Raw genomic sequence first — 22,398 nt, forward strand, 5'->3', positions numbered from 1 at the left:
AACTTCCTCAGCACTTCTAGTTTGATCAGATTTTCTCATGTTCACCTATGTTCTTTCCATTAAACCCTCTTCTTTTCCATTTTCTTGCTGCGTTACTTTCTTCTTTTCTCATCATAACTGTCACCTGGTTGAAATATTCAGCTGAAAATCATCAAAGGAGCAATGGGTAGATGTGTTTCATTCATGTGTTTTAATTTAAGCAACATTCCTATACTTATGTATCTGCTGTCAATTTTTCATTCATAGTGCAAGTGATATTTGCCTTTTTTGCAGCATTCTCCACCTGCATTTCATACATTTTGAACCGTGCTATTTACACATGTGCTAATCTTATGTAGACTTTGAGCAGTTATTATTAGAACTGTTCATTAAAAATTAGAAGTACATAAAGAATGTGATTGCATTCTAATTTGATAACATCTCAAAACAAAACAAAAGATCCTTTGGGTGATTTTAGCCAATTCCATCAAATTTATTCCTGCATTTCTTCAGGATAGCTCTTCAAGTCTGTTTTTCTTTGTCTTCCATTTTGTGTACAAAACTTTTTGAATGCTGACCTGCCCAATTCCCATCCAAGCCTGGGTGACTGAAGCACTACTGACATAGTATCAGGGGTGGACTTGGTACTGTACAGTACTACGTACTGACATAGTATTGCATTTTCTGTTACATCTAGTGCTATTTCTGTTGGCTTGGTATTTGGCAACATTTTTTCATGAGGGTTACAATTTCATGGGTCTCTACTACTTAACCTTCTTCTCTTTCACCTTTACATCCTTATTTGCTGAAACACGGGCCATAGAAAAGTTTGCATTGAATCTCTAGGCTTCTGGGTAAGGCGTATAGGTACCTAAATATATGCCTCGACAACTGCTACTCTCAGTGCAGTTCTGGCCTAATTGCATTGATTTAACTGGCTACAAATAAATGGAGTTATTGCAGGTTTGAATGATGTAACTGAAAGTAGAATTTGAGCAACACAGCTTATTTTAAATTAACGCTGGGTTTTTGGTTGTAGCCATGTTGGTCTAAGGACACAACCAGGCAAGGTTTTTGGGGTAGATGTGATATCTTTTATTAGATTAACTGAGTAGTTGGGGAAAAAAGGTCTTAGTAAGCTTTCGGGTGCAGTCACCCTTCATCAGGCATAGGGAGTCTCTGCTGGGCTGAGACTCCAAGGAGAGAGAGAAGCTAAAAGTATGAAGGGATGTCACTGAGAATGTAGATAGATAGAGATTAGGAAAACATTTTTTTTCTAATTGCTTTACCTTTTATTTTTCCTAATTTATCCCTATTGACATTCTCACTGATATCCTGTCACACTTTTAGCTTCTCTCATTCTGCGCCCAAAAGACTGTGAAGAACCTTTTTCCAACCACTCAGCTGGTCTAATAAAAGCTGTCACATCTACTGAAATAACTTTGCCTGCCTATTTTAAATTAAGGACTACATTGGTCAACTGTTAATCAAGTTGTGATGCCTTGTACTGGGAAAGTCATTTACTCATTGGAGTAAGTGCTCACGTGAACAGGGACTGAATAAACGAGATCCGTGATGCTCAGCTATCTGACCGGTGAGTGGTACAGGACTGGACAATGGGCCAGATCCAGCCTGGAGTTCATGTGCAGGGTCGGTCGGCTGGTGGGGTCTGGCACACTGGACCTGACCCCTGGAAGCAGCAGCAATTAATGCTGCCACCACTTCCCTATTCCCAACTTTCCAGCCCCTTATGGAGCTCTACCAGCTCTTACTCAGGGGCCAAAGCAGTTGAGCACCACTGATCTAGTTCAATAGGGAACATACATTAGAATATGGAATATACTCTTTACTTTGGTTTAGTTGGCCTGAGCCTGAAATATAAATAGCAAAATGCTTGTGCAGGAATCTGTAAGGGTTAGAAAGATGCATGGATCATATACAGTTTAAGAACTGAAATCTCTGTAGAATTAACAGTAAGAAACAGCAATGCAACTGGGAAACTGCATAAAATTAGTCCTAGCTGCTTATAAAGATTAATCATACCTTTTCTCACATTCTGCCTTACTATGGGCAAAATAGCCCTCATCAGTGGGTCTTAGACTAAACGCCCTGCAGAGATGTATGTGACAGTTCATGCCTTTTATACCTTGTTTCCGGCAGCCTGCAAGCTGAGAGCAAACCAGTCAGGTCACATTTTTAGCCATTTGTTAGCAGCTAAAAGGATAGAACTTCTAAAACGACCCTAAGCATGGGTCTGTAGTATTTCAGCTTAATTCAGCCCTAATTCTGGCTATCATCATATATAATTTATCCTTTGATTGGGTAGCATGAAAAAGGGTCAGCTATTACAAAAATCACTTTATAGCATGGTATTTTACTGTTTGTTCACAGGCACAGTAATGACACCAAACTACATAGACTCCAATAGTCTCAGCGTTGCCCCGTGGTGTGACTGCAGCAACAGTGGTAACAACATAGAAGAATGCCTGAAATTTCTGAATTTCTTCCAGGATAATACATGCCTTAGTGAGTACAACATTCAAATACATCCTCAGACTTCTGTTTGTTAATGTTTTAACGTGTGCTGGATTGTGTTTTTACTTATTTTCTGAATACTTGTGATGCATCAAGGCCACAGCTTTGCATTTCAGTAAGTTGGAAATGGAATTGATATAGAAACCAGAAGTACATGAATTTGAGCAAATCTACCTGATGTATTGTTCATGGCCAAATTTATAAATGTGAAAATCCATAATGTAGAAACATATTTCTTCCCACAAATCACAACTTGGTTATATTTGGGGAAAGTCTGTAATGATGGTTTGGTTATTGCAATTGAGAAAAGTCTGATGCATTTGTGTATAATAGGACGAAGTTAGATAAATGACACGCAGATAGGCTGTGAAGGTCTTTATATCTATACAAAGTGAAATATGGACCCTGTTAAATCAGTAGCAGAATTCAGTTGCACTTAATGGAATCAGGATTTGATATCCTGATTGGAATTTTATTATCAATAGTCCCAAATATTTAAGATTTAAGCACAAAGTTCACTCACTTGCTCATTTTCAAAAATGAGATTTGGTGCAGTGATTTCATAGGAATTTTTACCTTATGGAAGTTAGCAGCCAAATTCACTCCCAAAGTAGGAGCCATTTTAAATCTATTTTAAATCTTGGAGCGGCTTAGTAGTGTCATTTTTCAGATTTCCTTTTCAAACTTCCCATTTGCCAAGAATTTTACAGCTGGATGACAGGGAATGTACACCAGGGCTGGATTTCAGAGGAACTGGAAAAGCTAAAAGAGGTTGGCCTCCTTAGCATAGGAAAACAAAGGCATATGCACATGCAGCAAGGCGGCTGCTCCGACACACTAATTACGATGCATTGGAGCAGACTCGAGTCTGCTGGAGTGTGGTCATTACCGCGCTTCAGCAGACACATGTATCAGTGTCCCCAAACTGAAAAATGGTGATAGGGTTGCTTTAACTAAAGCTTGTTTGATGGGTTTTAGTTAAATCACCCCCACTGCCATTTTTCAGCGTGGGGACTCTGATACATGTGATGCTCTGGGAGCTTTAATTAGAGCGTCTTTTGGAGCCACTCTAATTAAAACACCCCCTCCCCCCTACACATACTCCCGGAGCATGTGTGTAAACGCTCAGGGATAACATTATTTCTGTCTCAAAATATGAGAGTAAACACTGGACTGGAAAAAGTCCTATTTAAGCTGAAGTATAATATTGGCATAAGGAGTTTAAGCTGGCCAGGAAATGTTTTAGGCTGGAAATTAGGAAGTTTCTAATCAACAGAAGAGTGAGGCTCTGGAACAGACATCCAGTAGGCATTGTGGTGTCAAACAGCCTAATTAATTTTAAGATTAAGCTCAACCAGTTTGTGAAAGTCCTCCAACCAATAGGGTCTCGCCTTGCATTACTTCCATTACTACACTGATGCTCTTACGTGCAAAAAACAACAGGACTAAGCAGTATTTATTGGTGGATCACTGGCTGGAAGAGTTAATCGAGATCATGTCACAAAAAATAAGTTCCGATTGGGATCCTATATAGGAACAGAAACCTCTAGTATCCAGCCTTCCCCTCACCATAGCAGTACTATCTCTTCGACATTACAAGTTGTAATATTTCATAGTTTACTACTTTGTAAATGTGCTCATTACTACCAGGGTTGAGGTTCCTTTTAGGATTTAACACACACCAATCCTTTGTCTTCAGAACAACACATTTTAATGAAGATAAAGCGATGGTGTTAGAGGTTGCTGTGAGATAAATTATGCTCACCTTGGTAGAGACCGCTTCTTCATGAAGATATTACAAGTTTTCCTGATGTAATATCATTTCATAGAGCAGGAAAATGTTCCAGTGTCTTTTTGTTAATGGGCCTCTGTGGACAGGGGGCATAATTTACATTTTAAGCTATATTCTGTATTAGTGTTTATATTCATTCTTTATTGGACTATGAAGAACAGTAGGCCCTGATCTTACATACAAACAGCTTCTTAGTCTTAAGCCTATGTATATTAGACCTGGGTGGAAACAGTTTTCCTGTCCTGTACCAATTCCAGCAATTTCTAACATGTTCCTGGGTAGGGACAGACATTACACATAAACTGGTTTCAGTGATCAGAAACTAGTTTAAACCTGTAACAGAACAGACATTCAGTGCACATAAACCAGTTTCAAAATGGCTGAAGCTCGTTTGAGATAAACCTGGTTGAATGTAGCATCAGACTTAACTGATTTGGCTCAAACTGGTTTATGCAATGTCTGTCCCAGACCATTGGGACAAAAATGGTATCTTTGCCCGTTCTTTGCCAAGAGTAAGCTCCCCTACATAATAGCCCAGTAGTGAGGGCACTCACATGGGATATAGGAATTCCAGGGTCAATGTCCTACTCCGGTTACAAAATGCATAACTAAGTGTATATTATTATTCATGGCATTATTTATTTTTGAAGTAGCTCCTTACAAGAGAGTTTGAGACCAGCTCACCCCAACCTGGACAACAGCCTGGTGACTAGGGCACTTACCTGGGATGTGGGAGACCTGGGTGTAAATTCTTCACTTTGCTTGATTCATAGATTCATAGAAGTAGGGTCGGAAGGGACCTTGTAGATCATCAAGTCCAACCTCCTGCCCTGGGCAGGAGAGAAAACCAGGCTCAAATGACCCCAGCCAGGTAGACATCAAGCCTCCTCTTGATGTGGAACAGGGACGTGAATCTTGGGATTTCCTATGCCAGGCAATTGCCATTTCAGCTGGGCTTTTGGCCTTTTGCAGCTTCTCTTGCTTTTGATCAGAAATTTCACCCTGGAGAGAGATGTCCTGACAAAAGTTTGCTTAAAGTGGATAATTGCCATGGGAAGCTTCTCATTGGCATTGACATTTCCTAATTTAAACCATTTCACCAGTAAGTTCCCAACCAGAACTAACGGCACCTTATAGTGAGTGGTGCTAATGAAATCAAATGCATGACTGTATCCTAACTCTCATGTATTAACTGCAGTGCATCTGTTTGCAGAATTTGGGACTTAGAGATTTTGCAAGTAGCATAAACTTTAAAAACAGAAGGCACAGGTCCCTGCAGAAATGCCTGTGTTTTAAAACACGGGATTGCATACTACCTTAATTACATTTTCCAAGTTTATTTGGAAAACATTTGACCACCAGTCAGTGGGGTCTTTTATCCCAAGAGAACTTCCACTTATTTCATTTTCAGATACAGACTGGATCTTTACAAATCGCTTAAACTTTATTTTTACTACCTTTCAAAAATGTTCCTATAGCAGAGCTTTCAGTTATTCTACGCACTTCAGCCCCAACCCTACAAACATTTGTGCACACAAACAGTCCCACTATTTAGTGTAGAACTTGAGATATGCAGGTATGTAAGTGCTAGAAGGATTTCAGAGTATGTCCTGTTTGATGGAGAATTGGCAAGCAGGGGGGAAAATACAAAATACAGCTTATAAAAACAGCCAACCATCCACTGAAGCGTCTGAGGTATCTCTTCACTCTTGTGTTTATAGCCTGCATTATACTTGAAGATATACAAATGTTGTTGTAAGCAGAAACACAGGAGATGCAAAAATAAAAGATGATTACAAGAGTAATTTTGTTTTGAAAGCTAAAGGAAGTCTCCATATGCTGCTTATTTCCTGCAGCTTCTCTTGCAGGAGCTGGCCTGCCGTTTAATTTAGCCCAGGGCTGTCCAGACTCTAAGCCAGGGGTGGTCAAATCCAGCCTGCAGAGCCATGGCATTTGGCTCACGGGACTCCCCATGGGTCAGGAAATCCAGCAGTGGGGAGTGATCTCCCCCATACTGTACCGCACGAGCAAGCAGCTCCCACCTTAGCCCCCTTGCTGTACCGCGCTGCAGGCACCCTCGGCACTGTGGGCCACACCACCCCACTTTCCAGGGTGGGAGCAGGAGGCAAAAGCTAGGGGGGAAGGGGGAACCTAAGGACCCCAGATACAGCAGCAGCCAGTGCTTTAAGGGGAGCAGTGGCCAGGTAGGAGCCTGGCGGCTACATATTAATCCCAAACGGACCTTGTGCAGCCTGTAGTCCGCCAGTCAGAAAGCTCTGAACTTAGGTCATCATTTGGTCACTTGTGTGCATTTATGGTACAGAAAGTATCGTGCTTCACGTTACCTTATTTAAGGATGATCACAGGACAGGAAAATTATTTCAGACAATCCCCACTTGCCCCCTGTCAATCGAACCAATTTTGGTGCCTTTATATAAATCTTTCGCAGTATTTGTTGGCACTCTTAGAGCAAATATTAGAATAAAGCATGTCTTTCTAAGATCAGAGTTAAATGGAAATGATTTTATAAGGAGATGGATGGCAGTGAAGGCTAATATTAATAACTTTCACATATAAATCCCAAGTGAAATTGTTTGATTTCTTATACAATGAATTTGAAATAAGAAATCCCTAAATCCGTTTTGAGTCCCCAAAGACCTGATTAAAAACTGTTTTTCTATTCGTTTATATTAAAAAAGCAACCAATTTACTCTTGCCATAAACACACTCTTTAATCCCATGAAACTGTGATAAGCTTTTTAACTTTTATATTCTAAACTTTTAACTTAAGCATGCTTCTCTCACCTCATTATGCAGATGTTGTTTGGAAACCGGAAGGAAAGGATCATCTTAGTTAAGCCATTTTGTATTTATGGGTATACTTGTTTTAACGAAACAAGGTGTAGAAATAAATCAGTATTTTGCTGGCTGTTTACAGGCAAACTGGCTCGTTGCAAAACCTATCAGAAGCAGGACATGGCATTCAGGCTAAATCTTAAATCTCACAAATCAAGTTTAGAGGCACTTGCATGGTATGCTAATTTGCTTACATTAGATCTAAGGTTTAGAGCTTCTCTCAAGAATGGCTGAAAACCTCAGCTGGAATACACTGAGAGAGAAATCTGTGACCCCAGAATTCATATTTCTGACATGCATTCAAAGTTAATTAAAGTAGGCTTATCAAACCAAAAGTTTGAGTTTCTACGCAGAAGGACAGGGCTTTTTTATGTGAAAGAGCAATACCAAAGTTATTTCTGTTCAATAGTAGCAGGTCTGAAATGTCAGTTTTGTTGTCTGTGGTATTTATTTTTTAAGCCGTATTTTCCCTATAATTGTGTTCTACAGAAAATGCAATTCAGGCCTTTGGTAATGGTACAGATGTAAACGTGTGGCAGCCCATCCTACCAGTACAGACCACCACAGCGACAACTACAACAGCCTCCAAACACAGGACTGTGGGTTCAGAGACCACCAACAATGAAATACCCACCCACAATGATTTGCCAGCATGTGCAAATCTGCAGGTAAGAGAAACTTGTAACTGCTGCGGTTAGAAAGCAACACAAAAGTACAAAATGATGTTGATCAGCAGAGTCTGTCAGCTGTTGCTGCACGTGCAGATATCTATATAGTCTTGTATATAGCTGGATTTTGCTCTTTTCATTCTGATGTTGGAGTTCGTTATACTATATATTATAATAGATCTCATACTCTGGTATCAAATAAGGAACATAAATAAATAAGAGATTGCATTGGTTCACTGATTCAGGAACGGGGCATTACTACAATTTTGACTATGGTCTTAGCATTTCTGCTACCCTGTCAGTGTAAACCAGAGAAAGATAATATATTTGATGGGCTAAATACAAAGGTGACTGAACTGGCTTAAGGTGCACCCTCTTCCAGTCCCTTCATCTCATTAGTTACACCAGTTTAGACATACCATATTTACTTGAATAAATGATAAGGCTTTTTCCCCCAATCTGTATGGGGGGGAAAAGTTCTTCATCTTACAATTGCATACAAAGTAACCTCATTAAATACACTATCTGTTGTTAAACTGTTGGCAAAAATGGCATGTTCTCAGTAATTGAAATCAAAATGCAGCCAACACTGAGCAAGACTATTAGGGGTGTGAGAAACGGGCTGCATTTGATTCAGATTCAGCCAGAATCGGGGACAGTGATTCAATTTGTTGATTCAGATCACTGCCCCCCAGTTCGATTTGTCTGAATCCGAATCTCAAGATTCAATGCTGATTCAGAGAATCAGCAATTCGGACATAGAAACAGCTTTAAATGTTTTTCTACATACCTTGAGGTACCAGGTGCAGCTTGTGAATGCTGCAGTGCTGGGGTGGATAGAGCATCCTACAGGAGCATGGGGGGCCCCCCCACGTGCTCAGCGGCACGCCCAGAAGTGGACCAGAAGTACTTCCAGTCCATTTCTGCCAGGGTCTGACAGGGAGCACGCTGGGGGGTCCCCCTGTGTCCTCCCCAGCTTGGCAATTGGCCATAGGAGGACCCCGGGTGCCCCCCCAGACCCAGGAGCCACCAGTCGCCAAGCTGAGGGGTACAGGGGGTGGGGCCCAGCACACTCTCTGGCAGACTCAGAAGTGGACCACAAGTACTTCTGGTCCACTTCTGGGTCTGCTGTCAAGTGCGCTGGGGAGCCCCCAGCCCTTTTGTGGGACACTCCATGTGCCCCAGCATTGCAGCATTCATGAGCCACCTGCTACCTAGAGGTATGTATAAAAAAACATTTAAAGCTGTGTCTATGTCTGAATTGCCGAATCTTTCCGAATCTCTCTGAATCGATTTGGAGGGTTCCAATTCAATTTGGAAAGATTAAAGGGTCCTCTGATTCAATTCAGATTCAGATTCAGAGATTCAGCCACCAAATCGAGCCAAATTGAGCCAAATCAATTCAGGGACCAAAGCTTCTCACAGCCCTAATGAGTATCAAACAAATGGTCAATCTAGGGTAAACGTACTGATGGGAACCTACAACAAGGATAGGTTAGTGCAGCCCATTTGAATAAGATATATGGTAGTGCCCATTGCACTCAGTCCTGCTCGCTGCCAACTCTGTTTCAAGTCATAGTGAGTCACTACACTGAAGATATTTTTATTTCTTCCTGATTCCCACAGCTGAGTTGTACCATTTTTCCCATTTCCAACCAGTCCTTGTTCTTCATCACCCTTAAATGTCTGGCAAACATCACCAAATGGGGTCCTAAACAGCTCACCCAGAATCCCTCTGTTGCCCCCTCGCTCAGCCTGTCACATATGATTACTATGGCCCCACCCTCCATAAGGTGGAACTGCACTGGGTTGCCCTGCGCCTCATCTGCATATAATTTTTTGGATGAATTCAGGACTCGTGAGAAGAACACCAGTTCCAAGCATAAGCAGGGTGCTAATTAGCACATGAATCCTTTATGAGGGGTGCGGGTTGTATCCAGAGTACACACACATACTGCTGAGCTGTGAGGTCACCATGGCTTGAAACACTGTTGACTATTGGACTGAAGCCCAGTCCAATGAACTATATGGTAAATCATGAGCTTTTTGGCTTTGGACTAACATTATACATAGTTTATACTATATGTAAGTAGATACAAAAGTACTGCTTAAAAGTATGTTTGTGGAAGTACTTGTGTTAAAATTTGCATCAGTCCCAAAAAAAGGTAAAATGTATCAATTCATCCATCCCTGTTTTCAAATTTGCCCATCACTTCCATGTGCTCAGGTAGAGCAGGGTTTGACAGTAAGGGGAACAGAAGGGGCTGCAGGGAAATAAGTTGGGGGAACAGAAGACAAGGGGGCCACCTCACCTCCACTCTTGTAGCCATGGGTGAGGGACAAAATTAAGGCAAACCTCCAATAATTAGACTCTATACCTGGAAAATTATAACAAATGTATACATTTTTCATATATAGAATCTAATTATTGGGGGTGGTCATCTTATGTAGGGTTGTCTTCTAGTTGAGTAAATTCAGTATTTAGACTGAGGGGATGTAAATGTAAGAGATGCATTTGGTACAAGTTACATGCTGAAGGGGCTGGACAAAGATTTAAATGACTTCAGCACAGATGCCCCCTTTGAATTGGTCCCAGTGTCCTGGCTAGTAACTGTGGTCCCATTGCTTATCGAGTTAACCAGGTATTTTATGGGATTAATTCTGGGTTTTAAAGAGAGTAATCACTTGCTCAAGGCTGTACACGCAACTACCAGAGTTTTGGACAAGACAAAACTGTAGAATATGGGCAAGGAGGAATGTGAGGTAAAAGAAAAACCAAAAATATCTCTAGGCCAGACAATTTCAGAAATCCAGTGCTAGAATGATCTCGTGTTCAAAGATACCAGATTAGCTCGGAGTCAGATCCAGCTGGCCCATTTCTAGTTCTGTCTTCACAGTGGGACAAAACTTAAAGACTTTCAGTTTTTTTATTACAGGTATAATCTAATGTAAAGACAGTTTTACACTTGACTCCCATATTCTTTAACATGTATTGTTTCCTTATGAGAGAGCATCCACAATGTTCTTACATACTAAATGTTTAATTCTGTGTGCTTCTAGTTAGACAGTATATAAATATCCATATGTATTTCACTTGCACAATGCAGATATGTCAAGATTTTCTCCATAATTATTCCTGATTCCTCATTTTTCCTACACAGTTCCCTCACATTGATGCCCTTTTAATTAGTCTGTTTTACTTGGTATCAGGTTGAGAAATTTTGTATAAATCTATATACTTCAGTGGTGGTGTTAAATCAAAATATGTATTAGGATTAATGATGACTGACGTTGGGATTCCACGTTGCTTATTTTTATTTTCATTTTGCATATCTGTAGCTTTATTATTAGTTAAGCTCTGTAAGTTATTGATGAGATGATAGTTAACAAGAAATGTATTTCCATATGCATTAGCTATTTGATTTGAAAAAATATTCATGCTGAAAAATATTAACCTTTAAAAAGCTAGGAACGCATTTAGAGACAGAATTGGATGGAAAATTATTAATGCACTTCATATTATATTTAATAAGTTGCACTGAGGCAGGAATTGTATTTGTCTCATAAGTAAATGCAGCATGTTAGAGATTAAATCTCACTGTGCTATGAAAGCATATATAGTAGACGGATCCAGAAATGACAGATATCTCAGATCCCGTTGATTCCAAGTTGCAGGTGTTCAGCATTTCAGAAAATGAGACCCAGTGTTTTCAGGTAACTGAAATAGCCCCCATCCCAGTCCTCCATCATTTTAAAAGTCGCATACCAGGTCAGCTCATCAACACCGTCTGAAGCCGTCCTCTCCGTATAGAAGCCCCATTGATGTACTAGGTCAAGAATTATATGAAGGTATAGATATCTTTGGAAAACAGTCAACCTCAACTGACCTTCTTTGTACATGGGTCGTGTAGAAGTATCCGCATACAGGTTTACCAGAACCGAACATCTGTTGACTTGTTAGCTGCAGTGTTTTAGCATCATTAGCTCCTTTCATGTTTTATACCGGAAACAAAATAACAAAGATTATATTTTCATACGTTTTCTAAAAAAAATCCTTCAAAAATTAAACCAAGTAAAAATGCCTTACCTTGTTTTTATTAAACATACATTTTTGGACAATATGGTGCCACTTTGAAAATGAGACTTAAAGCTAAACTTTAATTAAAATATTAGAGGGACCAGGCAGCCAGAAACATTGTATGTATGGACAAGCTTCATTGTTCATAGGCTCATCTGCCATGAAAAGTGTTCCTTTGTACTAGTTTCAAAACATTTGCTAATGCTACTGAGAGCAATCTAAAAGGTTTTGTTAAAGACTTGGTATTTGAGATAAGGCTCTTTAAAAATGGAATATAGTATAAACATTATAAAAGGCAGAATTAATAGCAATATTATCAATACTACAAAACAATTAAATATTTGAGAAAAGTTTCTGAAAAATGATCATTCAGATGCACTTAGTTATGACTATGAAATATGTATATCCCAGCAAGTGGAAATGTTTAATACAGTAAGCTCTGGGATGCTGAAGAAGTGTTCGATTAATATAAATTGGTTTGCCAAAATATTGAAGCGTTGACTTCTAGTATATGTTTTTGCTTTCGGTCTTCTAAGGAATTGTTTCCTTGTATATGTACTATTCTGTCTCCAGATGAGCTAAGTACTTTATCCTTATCAGGCAGATCCTTGCCTTCAACAATATGCTATAAAATGCCTATCTATCCTGCATCTAGGAATGACCAAAAGCACCCAGTGACAACACTTCTATAAAATATATTAAATTTGAGTTAGCATTTTTAGGATGCTTGGCACTTGGGAAGGGTTAACATTACTTCAAAGGATCAGTCTGTAGAACATCTATAGAAAACACAAAAAGGAGAAGACATGGCCTTGATACCTGGAAAGATCATAGAGCAGGTCCTCAAGGAGACTATTGTGAAGTGGCCAGAAGGAGAACAAGGTGATCAGGAACAGCTAGCATGGATTCACCATGAGCACGTCATGCCGAAGCAACCTGATTTCCTTGTATGATAAGGTGACATGCTCTGTGAATAGGGGTAGAGCCATGGATGTGAGATTATACTTTGATTTTAGAAAAGTTTTTGGCATAGTTTCTCACAACATTATCATTAACAAGCTAAGGAAATAAAGACTAGATAAAAGTACTGGAAGTACTAGATACACAACTGGTTGGATTGTTGGGCTCAACAAATAGTCATCAGTGGTCTGATGTCTACCTGGGATGAGGTATCAAGTTGGGCTCACTAGGAGTTGGTCCTTGCTCTGGTATTGTCCATAATCACCATTAATGATTTGGATGAAATAACTGAGTGCACTCTTAGGAAATCTGTTCATGACACCAAGTTAGGTGAAGTTGCAGACACTCTGGAGGGCAGAGCTGTGATCCAGAATGACTTTGATAGACTGGAATAATGGTCCTCAAGCAATCCCATGAGATTCAACAAGGACAAATGCAAAGTCCATGCACAAATAAAGATTGGAGAATGACTGGCTAAACTGCAGTACTGCAGAGTGGGACCTAGATGTTACCTTAGATCATAAGCTGAATATGAGCCAACAGTATACCCTGCAAAGAAGACCAAAGGCATACTGTGTTGTATTAATAGGAGTGTCATTTGAAAATCAAGGGAAATGATTCTTCCACTCTGTTTGACAAGCTTTAGTTAAAGCACCCCTGCTACCATTTTGAAGTGTGGGGATGCTGAATACATGAGACACTGAGGCTGTAGTGAAGTAATTATAACGTGTTGGATCAGGAGGCCCACACGTCTACAGGCACACTTCCATGGCTTTGCAGTGATGTTTAGTGGAAGCCGGAGCTCCTCCAATCCTCCTGCATGATCTGTGCCCAGTGCTTCATCCCAAAAATATGCATATGCCTTCTGTCCAACATACCAGTGGTGCTGTGAGCCTACTCAGGCATCAGCATGTGTAGAGGACTAGGATGTTTCAAGAGAAGTCTAATAAATGATGTAAAATAGGGCAGTCACATAGACCTGATATAAGAAAGGCTATATGGTTTTAGGGACAGAAATTATACTGAAACCAGTATAAGTGATCAGAAACTGGTTCAAATCTGTAACACAACAGAAGTTCAGTGTACATAAACTGCTTTCAAAGTGACCAAAACCAGTTTAAAATAAACCTAGATGGATGTAGTATAAGACTTAACTCTTTTAAGTTAAAGGGGTTTATTGAACTTGTGTCCCAAATCCCCAGATTCCAGATTCAAGTTAACTCATAATCTCCCAACATCCAAGGATGCTTTGCACTTCTCTCACAACAGCCCTCTCGCTGGGTGGGCAGGCTAGCCTTGGTCCAAGCTGTCTGCTCCAGCCAAGCAGGGAGGTGTGCTCTAGTGCCCTCTGGCTTCTGGCCTGGGCTGCTGCAGACATGTGGCTGCATTCGCAGAATCAAAAGTGAATGTCTGTTCATCTGCTTCTTGGTTCAGTCTATGTAGCTTAGACCAACCTGTGAACATTGAATTAATTTAGCCTTGGACTTTTTGACTGCCTGTACTTAGTCCTTATGTTATCTCTACATATATGTACTCCAGATCAAGAAGAATAAACAGTGGCTTTTATGGGTATTTTGTTAGCAGACATTTTGTAAAGGAAGAGCGTTTGTTAGACAAATTGCTTAAGCTAAGGACTTCCTGTGAAAATCTTGCCCAGGATCCTCAGGTAACCCACTAAACAGCCAAGCATTTTTCCATTCAGTAGAAAGGACTTGATCCTCTGAGCCTTAGTAGAGCATGCAGAAGGGAAGATAAGGTTATTTGTGCTCTCGTACAAGTCTAGGCAATGGATGCCAATGTAACAAAGTAAAACGAAGAGTCTTCAGACTCTTTTGTATGGCATCAGATATCAACTTCCAGATCTATGAGCCACTGTCTGATATTGTGCATCAATGTGTGGATTCCATCTGTCCCATCTGCATATTTGTAAAGATTGCAGCTTTTGTTTAAGTGCTGTGCTGTTTGTTGGGCACTGCATTCACACGGGGGGCTGTCCAACATGTTCATCTTGTGAAGTGTTGTTTTGAGATCTGTATCCAGATCTCAGGCTGTTCAGTTTGACCCACATTTCTCTGTCATGGTCATACCCAATGGAGGACTCGTTTGGTGTTGGCATAAAATGGTGTGGGAGTAGCCTACAGTCTGTTCAGGTCTTCAGTTAACAGTCAATGGAGCAAGTGATTTTCACAGTCTCTTACTTCTATTGCTAGTAATGATGTTAGGGTCCACTTTCTTATGTCACTTGGTCTAATGCCTGGGAGTACAGGGAATATATCTTTGTGTGTTTAAGTTGTGCGAGCTGTTTTGAGTCTCAGTGCTCTGTTAAGTACAGTGTCAAGCTTTTAGTGTGACAACTTCTGGACCATCCAGGAACACAATAGTCTATTCAGGCATATACCATTGCAAGTCTGATGGTTTTGAGCACTGAAAGACTTTCAACTTTCAGACCCTTCAGACTGAGGGCAAATAATTACCAAACTCTTCTACACTTGTTCGTACATCTCGAGAGCACATCAGAAAAATGAGCAGCAGATGGGAATCCTTCATTATTTGCCACCCAGAGCAGCTAGAAATGATGAGTCAGCAGCTCAAATAAAATGAGCTTGAGTAAAACTCATGACTTTTTTTTAGCAAAATATAGTTTTTAGCATTCTTTTTATTTTGGTTTTTGGTTTCTGAGCTCTTTGAGTACACGTAAGGCTTTCTTTTCTCCTGAGCAGTGACGGCTGCAGATTTTTTAATAAAAAAAGCTGAGATGCTCATGTATATTCACATAATTCCAGAAGCTGAACCTTAAAGAAAAACACCAAATATCACAAGGCTTTGATGCAGTGACCAGATATTACAAATACAATGCTTAACTACATACTTGACTCACAGGCTTGGGTGTTGCAGATATGCTCAGCATCGCTCAGGATTCTGCCCAGTGTTTGCAGACAGAAGCCAGACGTTAACATAGTGCTAATTATTGCTATAAAGTGCTGTGTAGGTGTATTAGTAGAGGGTTAAAAGCAGCTGTGCATTGGCCTGAGGATCAGCTGACTTCAAGTGTTACTTCTTCACTTATTAGTAAATAGGTAGAGGGCAAGCATCAAAAGGAAGCATGGGGGAATACATACATGGTTGGTTGTTGAGGGACTAATACAGGTAATGTGCCTGTACTCTGTGCAAAAGCCATGTTAACATTATTCCTTAGTGCCGCAGTACTTGCCACTCTGGTTAGGGACAGAAATTACACATAAACCAGTATAAGTAATCAAAAACCAGTTCAGATCTGTAAGACAACAGTAGTTCAGTGCACATAAACCATTTTCAAAATGGCTAAAAACCAGTTTAAGATTAACCTGGATGGATGTAACATCATGCGTAACCAGTTTAGGTTAAATTGGTTTATTGAACTTCTGTCCCATATCCCCTCCAGATTCAAGTTCACTCACAGCCCCCAACATCCAAGCATGCGTTGCACCTCCTCAACAATGACCTCCGCCACCCCTCGCAGGGTGGGCAGGCTAGCCTTGGCCCCAGCTGTCTGCTCCAGCTGAGCAGAGAGGTGTGCTCTAGTGCCCTCTGGCTTCTGGCCTGGGCCACTGCAGGCATGTGGCTACATTTCCAGAATCAAAAGTGAATGTCTGTTCACTTGCTTATTAGTTCAATCTACACAGTTTATAGACTAACATGCAAAGATTGAATTGATTCAGCCTCAGGCTTTTTGACTATCTGTACTTAGCCTCTGTGACTGTTTACCCCCGCTCCCCCACCCTTCCACTCAGCCTCTGATCTTGCTGTTCCTTTGCCATTCTGCAGAGAACAGACACAGGGGAGACAGGATCCATTCACATGGCATTACACGTCTGTCCCTCTGTAAAATAAATAAACAAACCCCTCCGATTTGGTTATCTTCCTCCAGACATGATAACCACTCAGAAAGTTTTTGTCTGTGGCAAAAGATTAACAGGAATGTAAGACACTCATTTCTCTGTCAGAATGAATGGTAAGAAAAACATTTAGAATATTGATTAACTGTTCCAAACTAGAAGATTTAAATTTACCTCCTGTATTTCCAGGATTAGCTGACATAATGGGGTCGGCCTGCTGGCACAAGTGATTTACAGAACACCTATTGGCAGCTTTTCTTCTGAAAAGCAGCATCTTTTAATTTGGCTCAGCAGCAATTCTGTCCTATCTACGGAAGCCTTGTGCGCTTTACATTTTCAGATTACTGCCTGACAGCCAGGGAGAATTTAAAATTTCATCTTTAATCTTATCCTTCTAATCTGGATAGTGTTGAGCTGAATTCTGTGTTTTACCAACAGAGACTGATTGTCTCTCCTCCTCGACCGCCTACTCCACTGACCTCCAGTGAAGCCACTTCTGGTTCACCTCTGTGTAATCAGAGGAGTCAGCTCTCAGAAGTTATATGCTGTTAGATAAGAAAAAAGGAGAAAGCATTCAGTTTAATGTCACACTTGCCTGTGGTGTGGTTCTTGCACCTCTCTGTGAACCATATGGTGCTAGTTTAGACAGCGGTTCTCAAGTTTTTCAAACCCAAGGCACCCCTCAGAAAATGTCAGCTCTTAGTTTTCATTTGTTTTTTGACTACAGAAAAATAATAGAGCAATTTGTTGTGCTGCAGAGAATCTAGAAAGACCACAACAGGTCAAAATGTTTTAACACTATGGATTCTCTTGCAGGTACATTGGTACTCAATTGAATCATTCGGTGTATGATTCAGTGTCCAAAAAAGTGCTTCCCAAAAAGTAAGGTTACATAGTTTAGACCTATAGTTAAATAACACAACCACAGTTGGATTCATCACTTCAGTAATACTCCAGATAGTTTTAGGAGCATACAAGATGAACCAGGGTCAACTTCATGTAACCCTGTTGAAGTCAGTACAGTTAAAATGAGTTAATTTGGCCTCCTGAGGTTGGTGTATAAACACCAGTTACACTTATCCACCTGTGGAGGATTTACCCCAGAATCATTCTGTATTGGTATAGATGTGTGTGTGCGTCTGTATTCATATGTTATTTAAAGGGGCACAGTATGAGTGCTGGATATTTTTATGTGGGAACTAAATACCAAGGCTAGGGACAAAAATTACACATAAATCAGTACAAGTGATCCGAAACCAGTTCAAATCTGTAACACAAGAGAAGTTCAATGCACATAAACTGCGTTCAAAATGGCTGAAACAGGTTTAAGATAAACCTGGTGGGATGTAGTATCAGACTTAAATGATTCAGGTCAAACCAGTTTATGGAACTTCTGTCCCAGATTCTTTTCCAATTCTTTTCCAGTTATAGTCTCCCAGCACCCCCGGATGCTTTGCAGCCCTGGGCTGTGTAGTCTGGCCCCTCCCCCAGCTATCACAGAATCCGGTATCAAAAAATAACACACTGGAAAAAAGTGGCATGCCCAGGAGTATGCCCTGAGGCAACCAGAGGTTGGGTCCTTCAGGGAGATGCTCTGGCACCCTGCCAGACCTAGGGGCTGCACATGGCACTGGCCTGGTCCACTAGCACATGCCCTTGGCTGGTCTTGCTGTCACCCATCTTGTGCAGGGGTCGTGCACCCTCAGGCCAGGCCTCCATGGAGCCAGCCCAGCCTGACAGCATGCAGAGCACGTGGAGGCTGGATCGAGCCCAGCCCAAGGGCATGCAACACTTGTGTGCAGTGCTGGCATCCCAGGTGACAGCAAGAGCTGGCCTGGCCTGCACTGTGCACTATGTACAGCCACTGGGTCTAAGGCAGCACCACACCACTGGGGGTCTCTGCCAGGAGCAGGCCAGGAGTGCCCCGATGGATGCTACTGCTGCTGCAGCAGGGCTGTACACAGTGCAGGCAGGGGACCCACCCCTCCTAACAGTCCTCCTCTCCCCCACAATCCACCCACAAACCCCACACCCCCAAACTACCCCCACAAATCCCCAACCCACAAACTCCACACCAGCCCAAACCCCTACACAAGCCCACAGTGCCCCCACAAACCTCACCCCAATAATCCTACACCCACCTCTACAATCACCCACAAGTCCCCAGCTCCCCCCACAAACCCCACCCCCATCTCTTCCCCCCCAACCCCACATCCCCTTCACAGATCTCTTACCCTCAGTGCCCAGCCAAAAGACAGGATGGGATAGGACCTGCCTGGCAGAAGCCATGGCTGCAGAGACAACTGCTGCACTGCCGCCCTGCCCCATGCCCACACCGGTGATGGGATATGCAGCCTCAGCCTGTTGGGGGGGTGGTCCTGGACCCAGGAACCACTTGGGGGGTATGATGGGCTGGGGGGGGCGTGGAGGTGGCAGGAGTATGTTTGAGAGCGAGCAGGATGGGGGAGTGCTCCGGGTACAAGAGGCTGCCAGAGCTAAACTTAGAGAACCTCTTCCCCCCCCCCCAAAGTAACCTGTACTGGGGAGGCCGGCCTGGAAGAGAAGAGGTTTACCCAGCTCAGTCTCTGAGCCCTAGTCGAGGGATTCCCAGGAATGGCATGGGGATCGCTGGGGCCTGGACAGAGGCTCAAGGAGCAGAACAGGAAGGGGTGGCACTGCTCCAAGCCACAAAGCAGTGGGTAGGACAGCTGCAGCTGGCCCCATGCCCTGGTGCTAGGATGGAGCTGCTGCTGGGAGGGAGCTGGCAGGGGGCAGGCAGGGGCTGTAGGTCAGGAGTGAGGGGCACTGGTGCGGGGGGAGGGGCAGGAATGTAGGGATGAGGAGCAAGGGCAGGGGCAGAGCACTGGCATACCAGTGCTGCTCAGCACCCCGCATCCTGCTGAGCAAAGGGGGCAGGAGCAGCTCTGATTTTTTTATGATTAAAAAAAACCAAAAGCAAATGCTAAAATGTATAGATATTTAGAATGTGTTTAATTACGATGATAGAGGCACTGGTAGGCTTCCAATCTGCTTTAAAATTGTAAATATATCAATAAAACATTGCCCAACTGATTGCTCTCTATATAGTGACATGACATATTAGATGTGGAAGAACATGGATTGTGGGTATTTTAATGAGAGAATATGGTTTTTTTATCAGAGAATTTGCAATTTTTAAACAAGGAACACCAGGATCTCTGCTACTGAGGCAAGTGTCGGCACCTGGGCAGAGGAGCCTGCCCAGTGCCAGCACCAGGGACCTAGCTGGAGAGCAGATGAGGTGGCTGACCTGGCCACTTGGGAACAGGAGAACACACTTCAATGGTTCGGAGTGGGCCACAGCAAGGAGCACATCTTCTGGCTGATAGCTGCCCAGGTGGCAGAGTGGGGACACCAGAAGTCATAATAGTAGTGCTACCCAAAGGCCAACTGTGCAGCCATGGCCCACTGGAACCTGGCCCAGAGATGTGGGTGGCTCTGCTGCAGTGCCCATACCACAGCCCAGGCAGCTGTGCAGTTCCCATCTTGGTCAGCTATGGGGCCGTGTGTCCAAGGAGGCGGATGCTGTCGCAGGTGGCAGGTGGGCTCAGCCAGCCAGCAGCCCCCACTGGCAGACTGCTGCAGTGGGTAGAAGGTTCAGGGGCCACTCTAGGTTAGGGCTGCTTCAGCAGTCCAGCTGGCACAAGGGGTAGTGCCCCCAGATACCAACTGGCTGGGCCTCAAAAGCTCCCGAGGGCAAGTAACCCTGAGCTGCTCACCAGGGTAGCTTTTTATACTGCTGGGGCCAGCATTTACCCCAGTAGGTGCTGGACCCAGCCTCTAGCTCCCCCTGGCTTAAGAAACAGGTGGAGCTGGACAGGGTCAGTTTACCCTGAGTGGCACAATTTGCCCCACACCAAAGTATATGTTCAGGCGCATGTGCTGAGGCATAAATCTCCAGCACAAATTTTTACTGCTGCTATTTGAGCTACTGCAAGTGCACATGCTTACATGGCTGCATCCCGATGAGCATGGCCATGCAGTATGTGGCGCCGCAAACATGTCTGCGGTGCCACATGCCACACATTTAGATGTTCTCTGTGCTACAAGGGAGCGCTGCTTGTGCATGCACTACTCCACTTTTTTCTGTGGGTTTTTTTGACCCCTGGATATCCAGTGCCAGCCCAAGCCTCTTCTACCCCACCCAGGGTAACTTGCCACACGTCGATGCATGCATAGCATGGGTGTTCCCTGGAGACCCATAGTGATAGCACACCTTCCAAGGTGCACCATTGTTACTTGTCCCCGGGGAACCAAACATCCATGCATGTGTGGACATGGCTACTATGCTTAAACACAGGGCACATCGGTATGTACCAACACCATTTGCACAGCAGTATAATATCAATATCTGCATCCTCAGGTGATGTAAGTCAGTACAGCTGCACTGAATTCCACGGAGCAACCCTATTTACAGCTTTACAGCAGCAAAGGCTTAGTCCTTTAATGATGTAGAACACTTTTGAAAATCTGGCCCATGTATTTAATTATCAGTTCTGAGATGAGACATTTTTTAATTGCATATTAAAAGTCAGGGTTACAAAACTTCTGTCAGAGAAAGATAGCAAGTTGGTCTGCTTTGCATATTTGAATTACAATGCAAATGATGTTTTTTGTGATTAGCATGCTTTTCATTGTACCCAAATATGGTACATATACATTATTGGCATGCATAATGCTTTAGAATTATTTCATCAGTGCTAAAAGATTTTACAATTCATTTTTTAAAAGTTTTAATAGTCTGAACATCTTTAGTGTATTATAATAATACAGCCCTTTATAGTCAACTATAAAACTTCAGATACAGTTTTAGGAATCATGCAATTTTGTTTTATAGTTTAATAATTGTTCAAATGAAAGTGAATGTGAGGTTCCTAAAAACCTATTTAATGACTTATAAAAATACCATTTTATCAAAATCTACTGCACACCTTTAAAGAACACTGAAATTTCAACTGGTAGATATGGATAGATTATAGTCTTTGTTCTCCAAAATCAGTTTGCAAATTATCTCTGCTAAAAGCAGATGTAACGTTTGCAGGGTTCCCTTAAGCCACATTTACTTCCCCATTTACAACAAAATTTCATCTTACAAGAATAATTTTAGAAATACAAAGCACAAGACTAACCCTGGATGAGAAAATTAGATCACATGAGATCATGCTAAATCAATCTGTGCATAGAAAGTACTATCACTAGATGGTTCTCCATCATATTAAGGGTATTCTTAATAACAGCTGACTTTGATTCTCACTCTAAATTCAAGTCTATTGTATAATTTCTTTTATAACAAATAGCTCACTATAACATGGAAGAAACATCCATAAAGAGGAAGCACGGCATTATCACTTAATTTTAAAGCATAACTTTGAGTAATAAAAATTCTAGCGTGTAACACTGTGATAGCAGACATTTTATCATACTGCCGTTAGAACTGCAGCACACAATATAACATCTTGTATTGATGGAGTATGTCAAAGTGCTTAATATAAAGAATATTATTTGCAATTAGCAAAATATGCTAATTACTGATTACAAGGTTTTGGAGGCAGTTCTGAACTCAGACCACTGTAAGTGAAAGTCATGCCAGTGTAAACCAGTAGATTTATTTACACT

The 22,398-nt window shown here is 41.9% G+C and overlaps 1 protein-coding gene across 2 annotated transcripts in view; it reads left to right on the forward strand.

The window, feature by feature from the left end:
- GFRA1 (GDNF family receptor alpha 1) overlaps positions 1-22,398 on the forward strand; it is a 219,260-nt gene that overhangs the window by 161,939 nt on the left and 34,923 nt on the right. For both annotated transcript variants that reach the window (XM_014594635.3, XM_019485922.2), the window contains exons 6-7: positions 2,371-2,505; positions 7,652-7,830. In XM_014594635.3, the coding sequence (XP_014450121.1) occupies positions 2,371-2,505; positions 7,652-7,830 (314 nt within the window). The remainder of the gene's footprint in view (positions 1-2,370; positions 2,506-7,651; positions 7,831-22,398) is intronic.

Source organism: Alligator mississippiensis, chromosome 6 (genome assembly GCF_030867095.1).
Source record: "Alligator mississippiensis isolate rAllMis1 chromosome 6, rAllMis1, whole genome shotgun sequence".
NCBI classification, from domain to species: domain Eukaryota; kingdom Metazoa; phylum Chordata; order Crocodylia; family Alligatoridae; genus Alligator; species Alligator mississippiensis.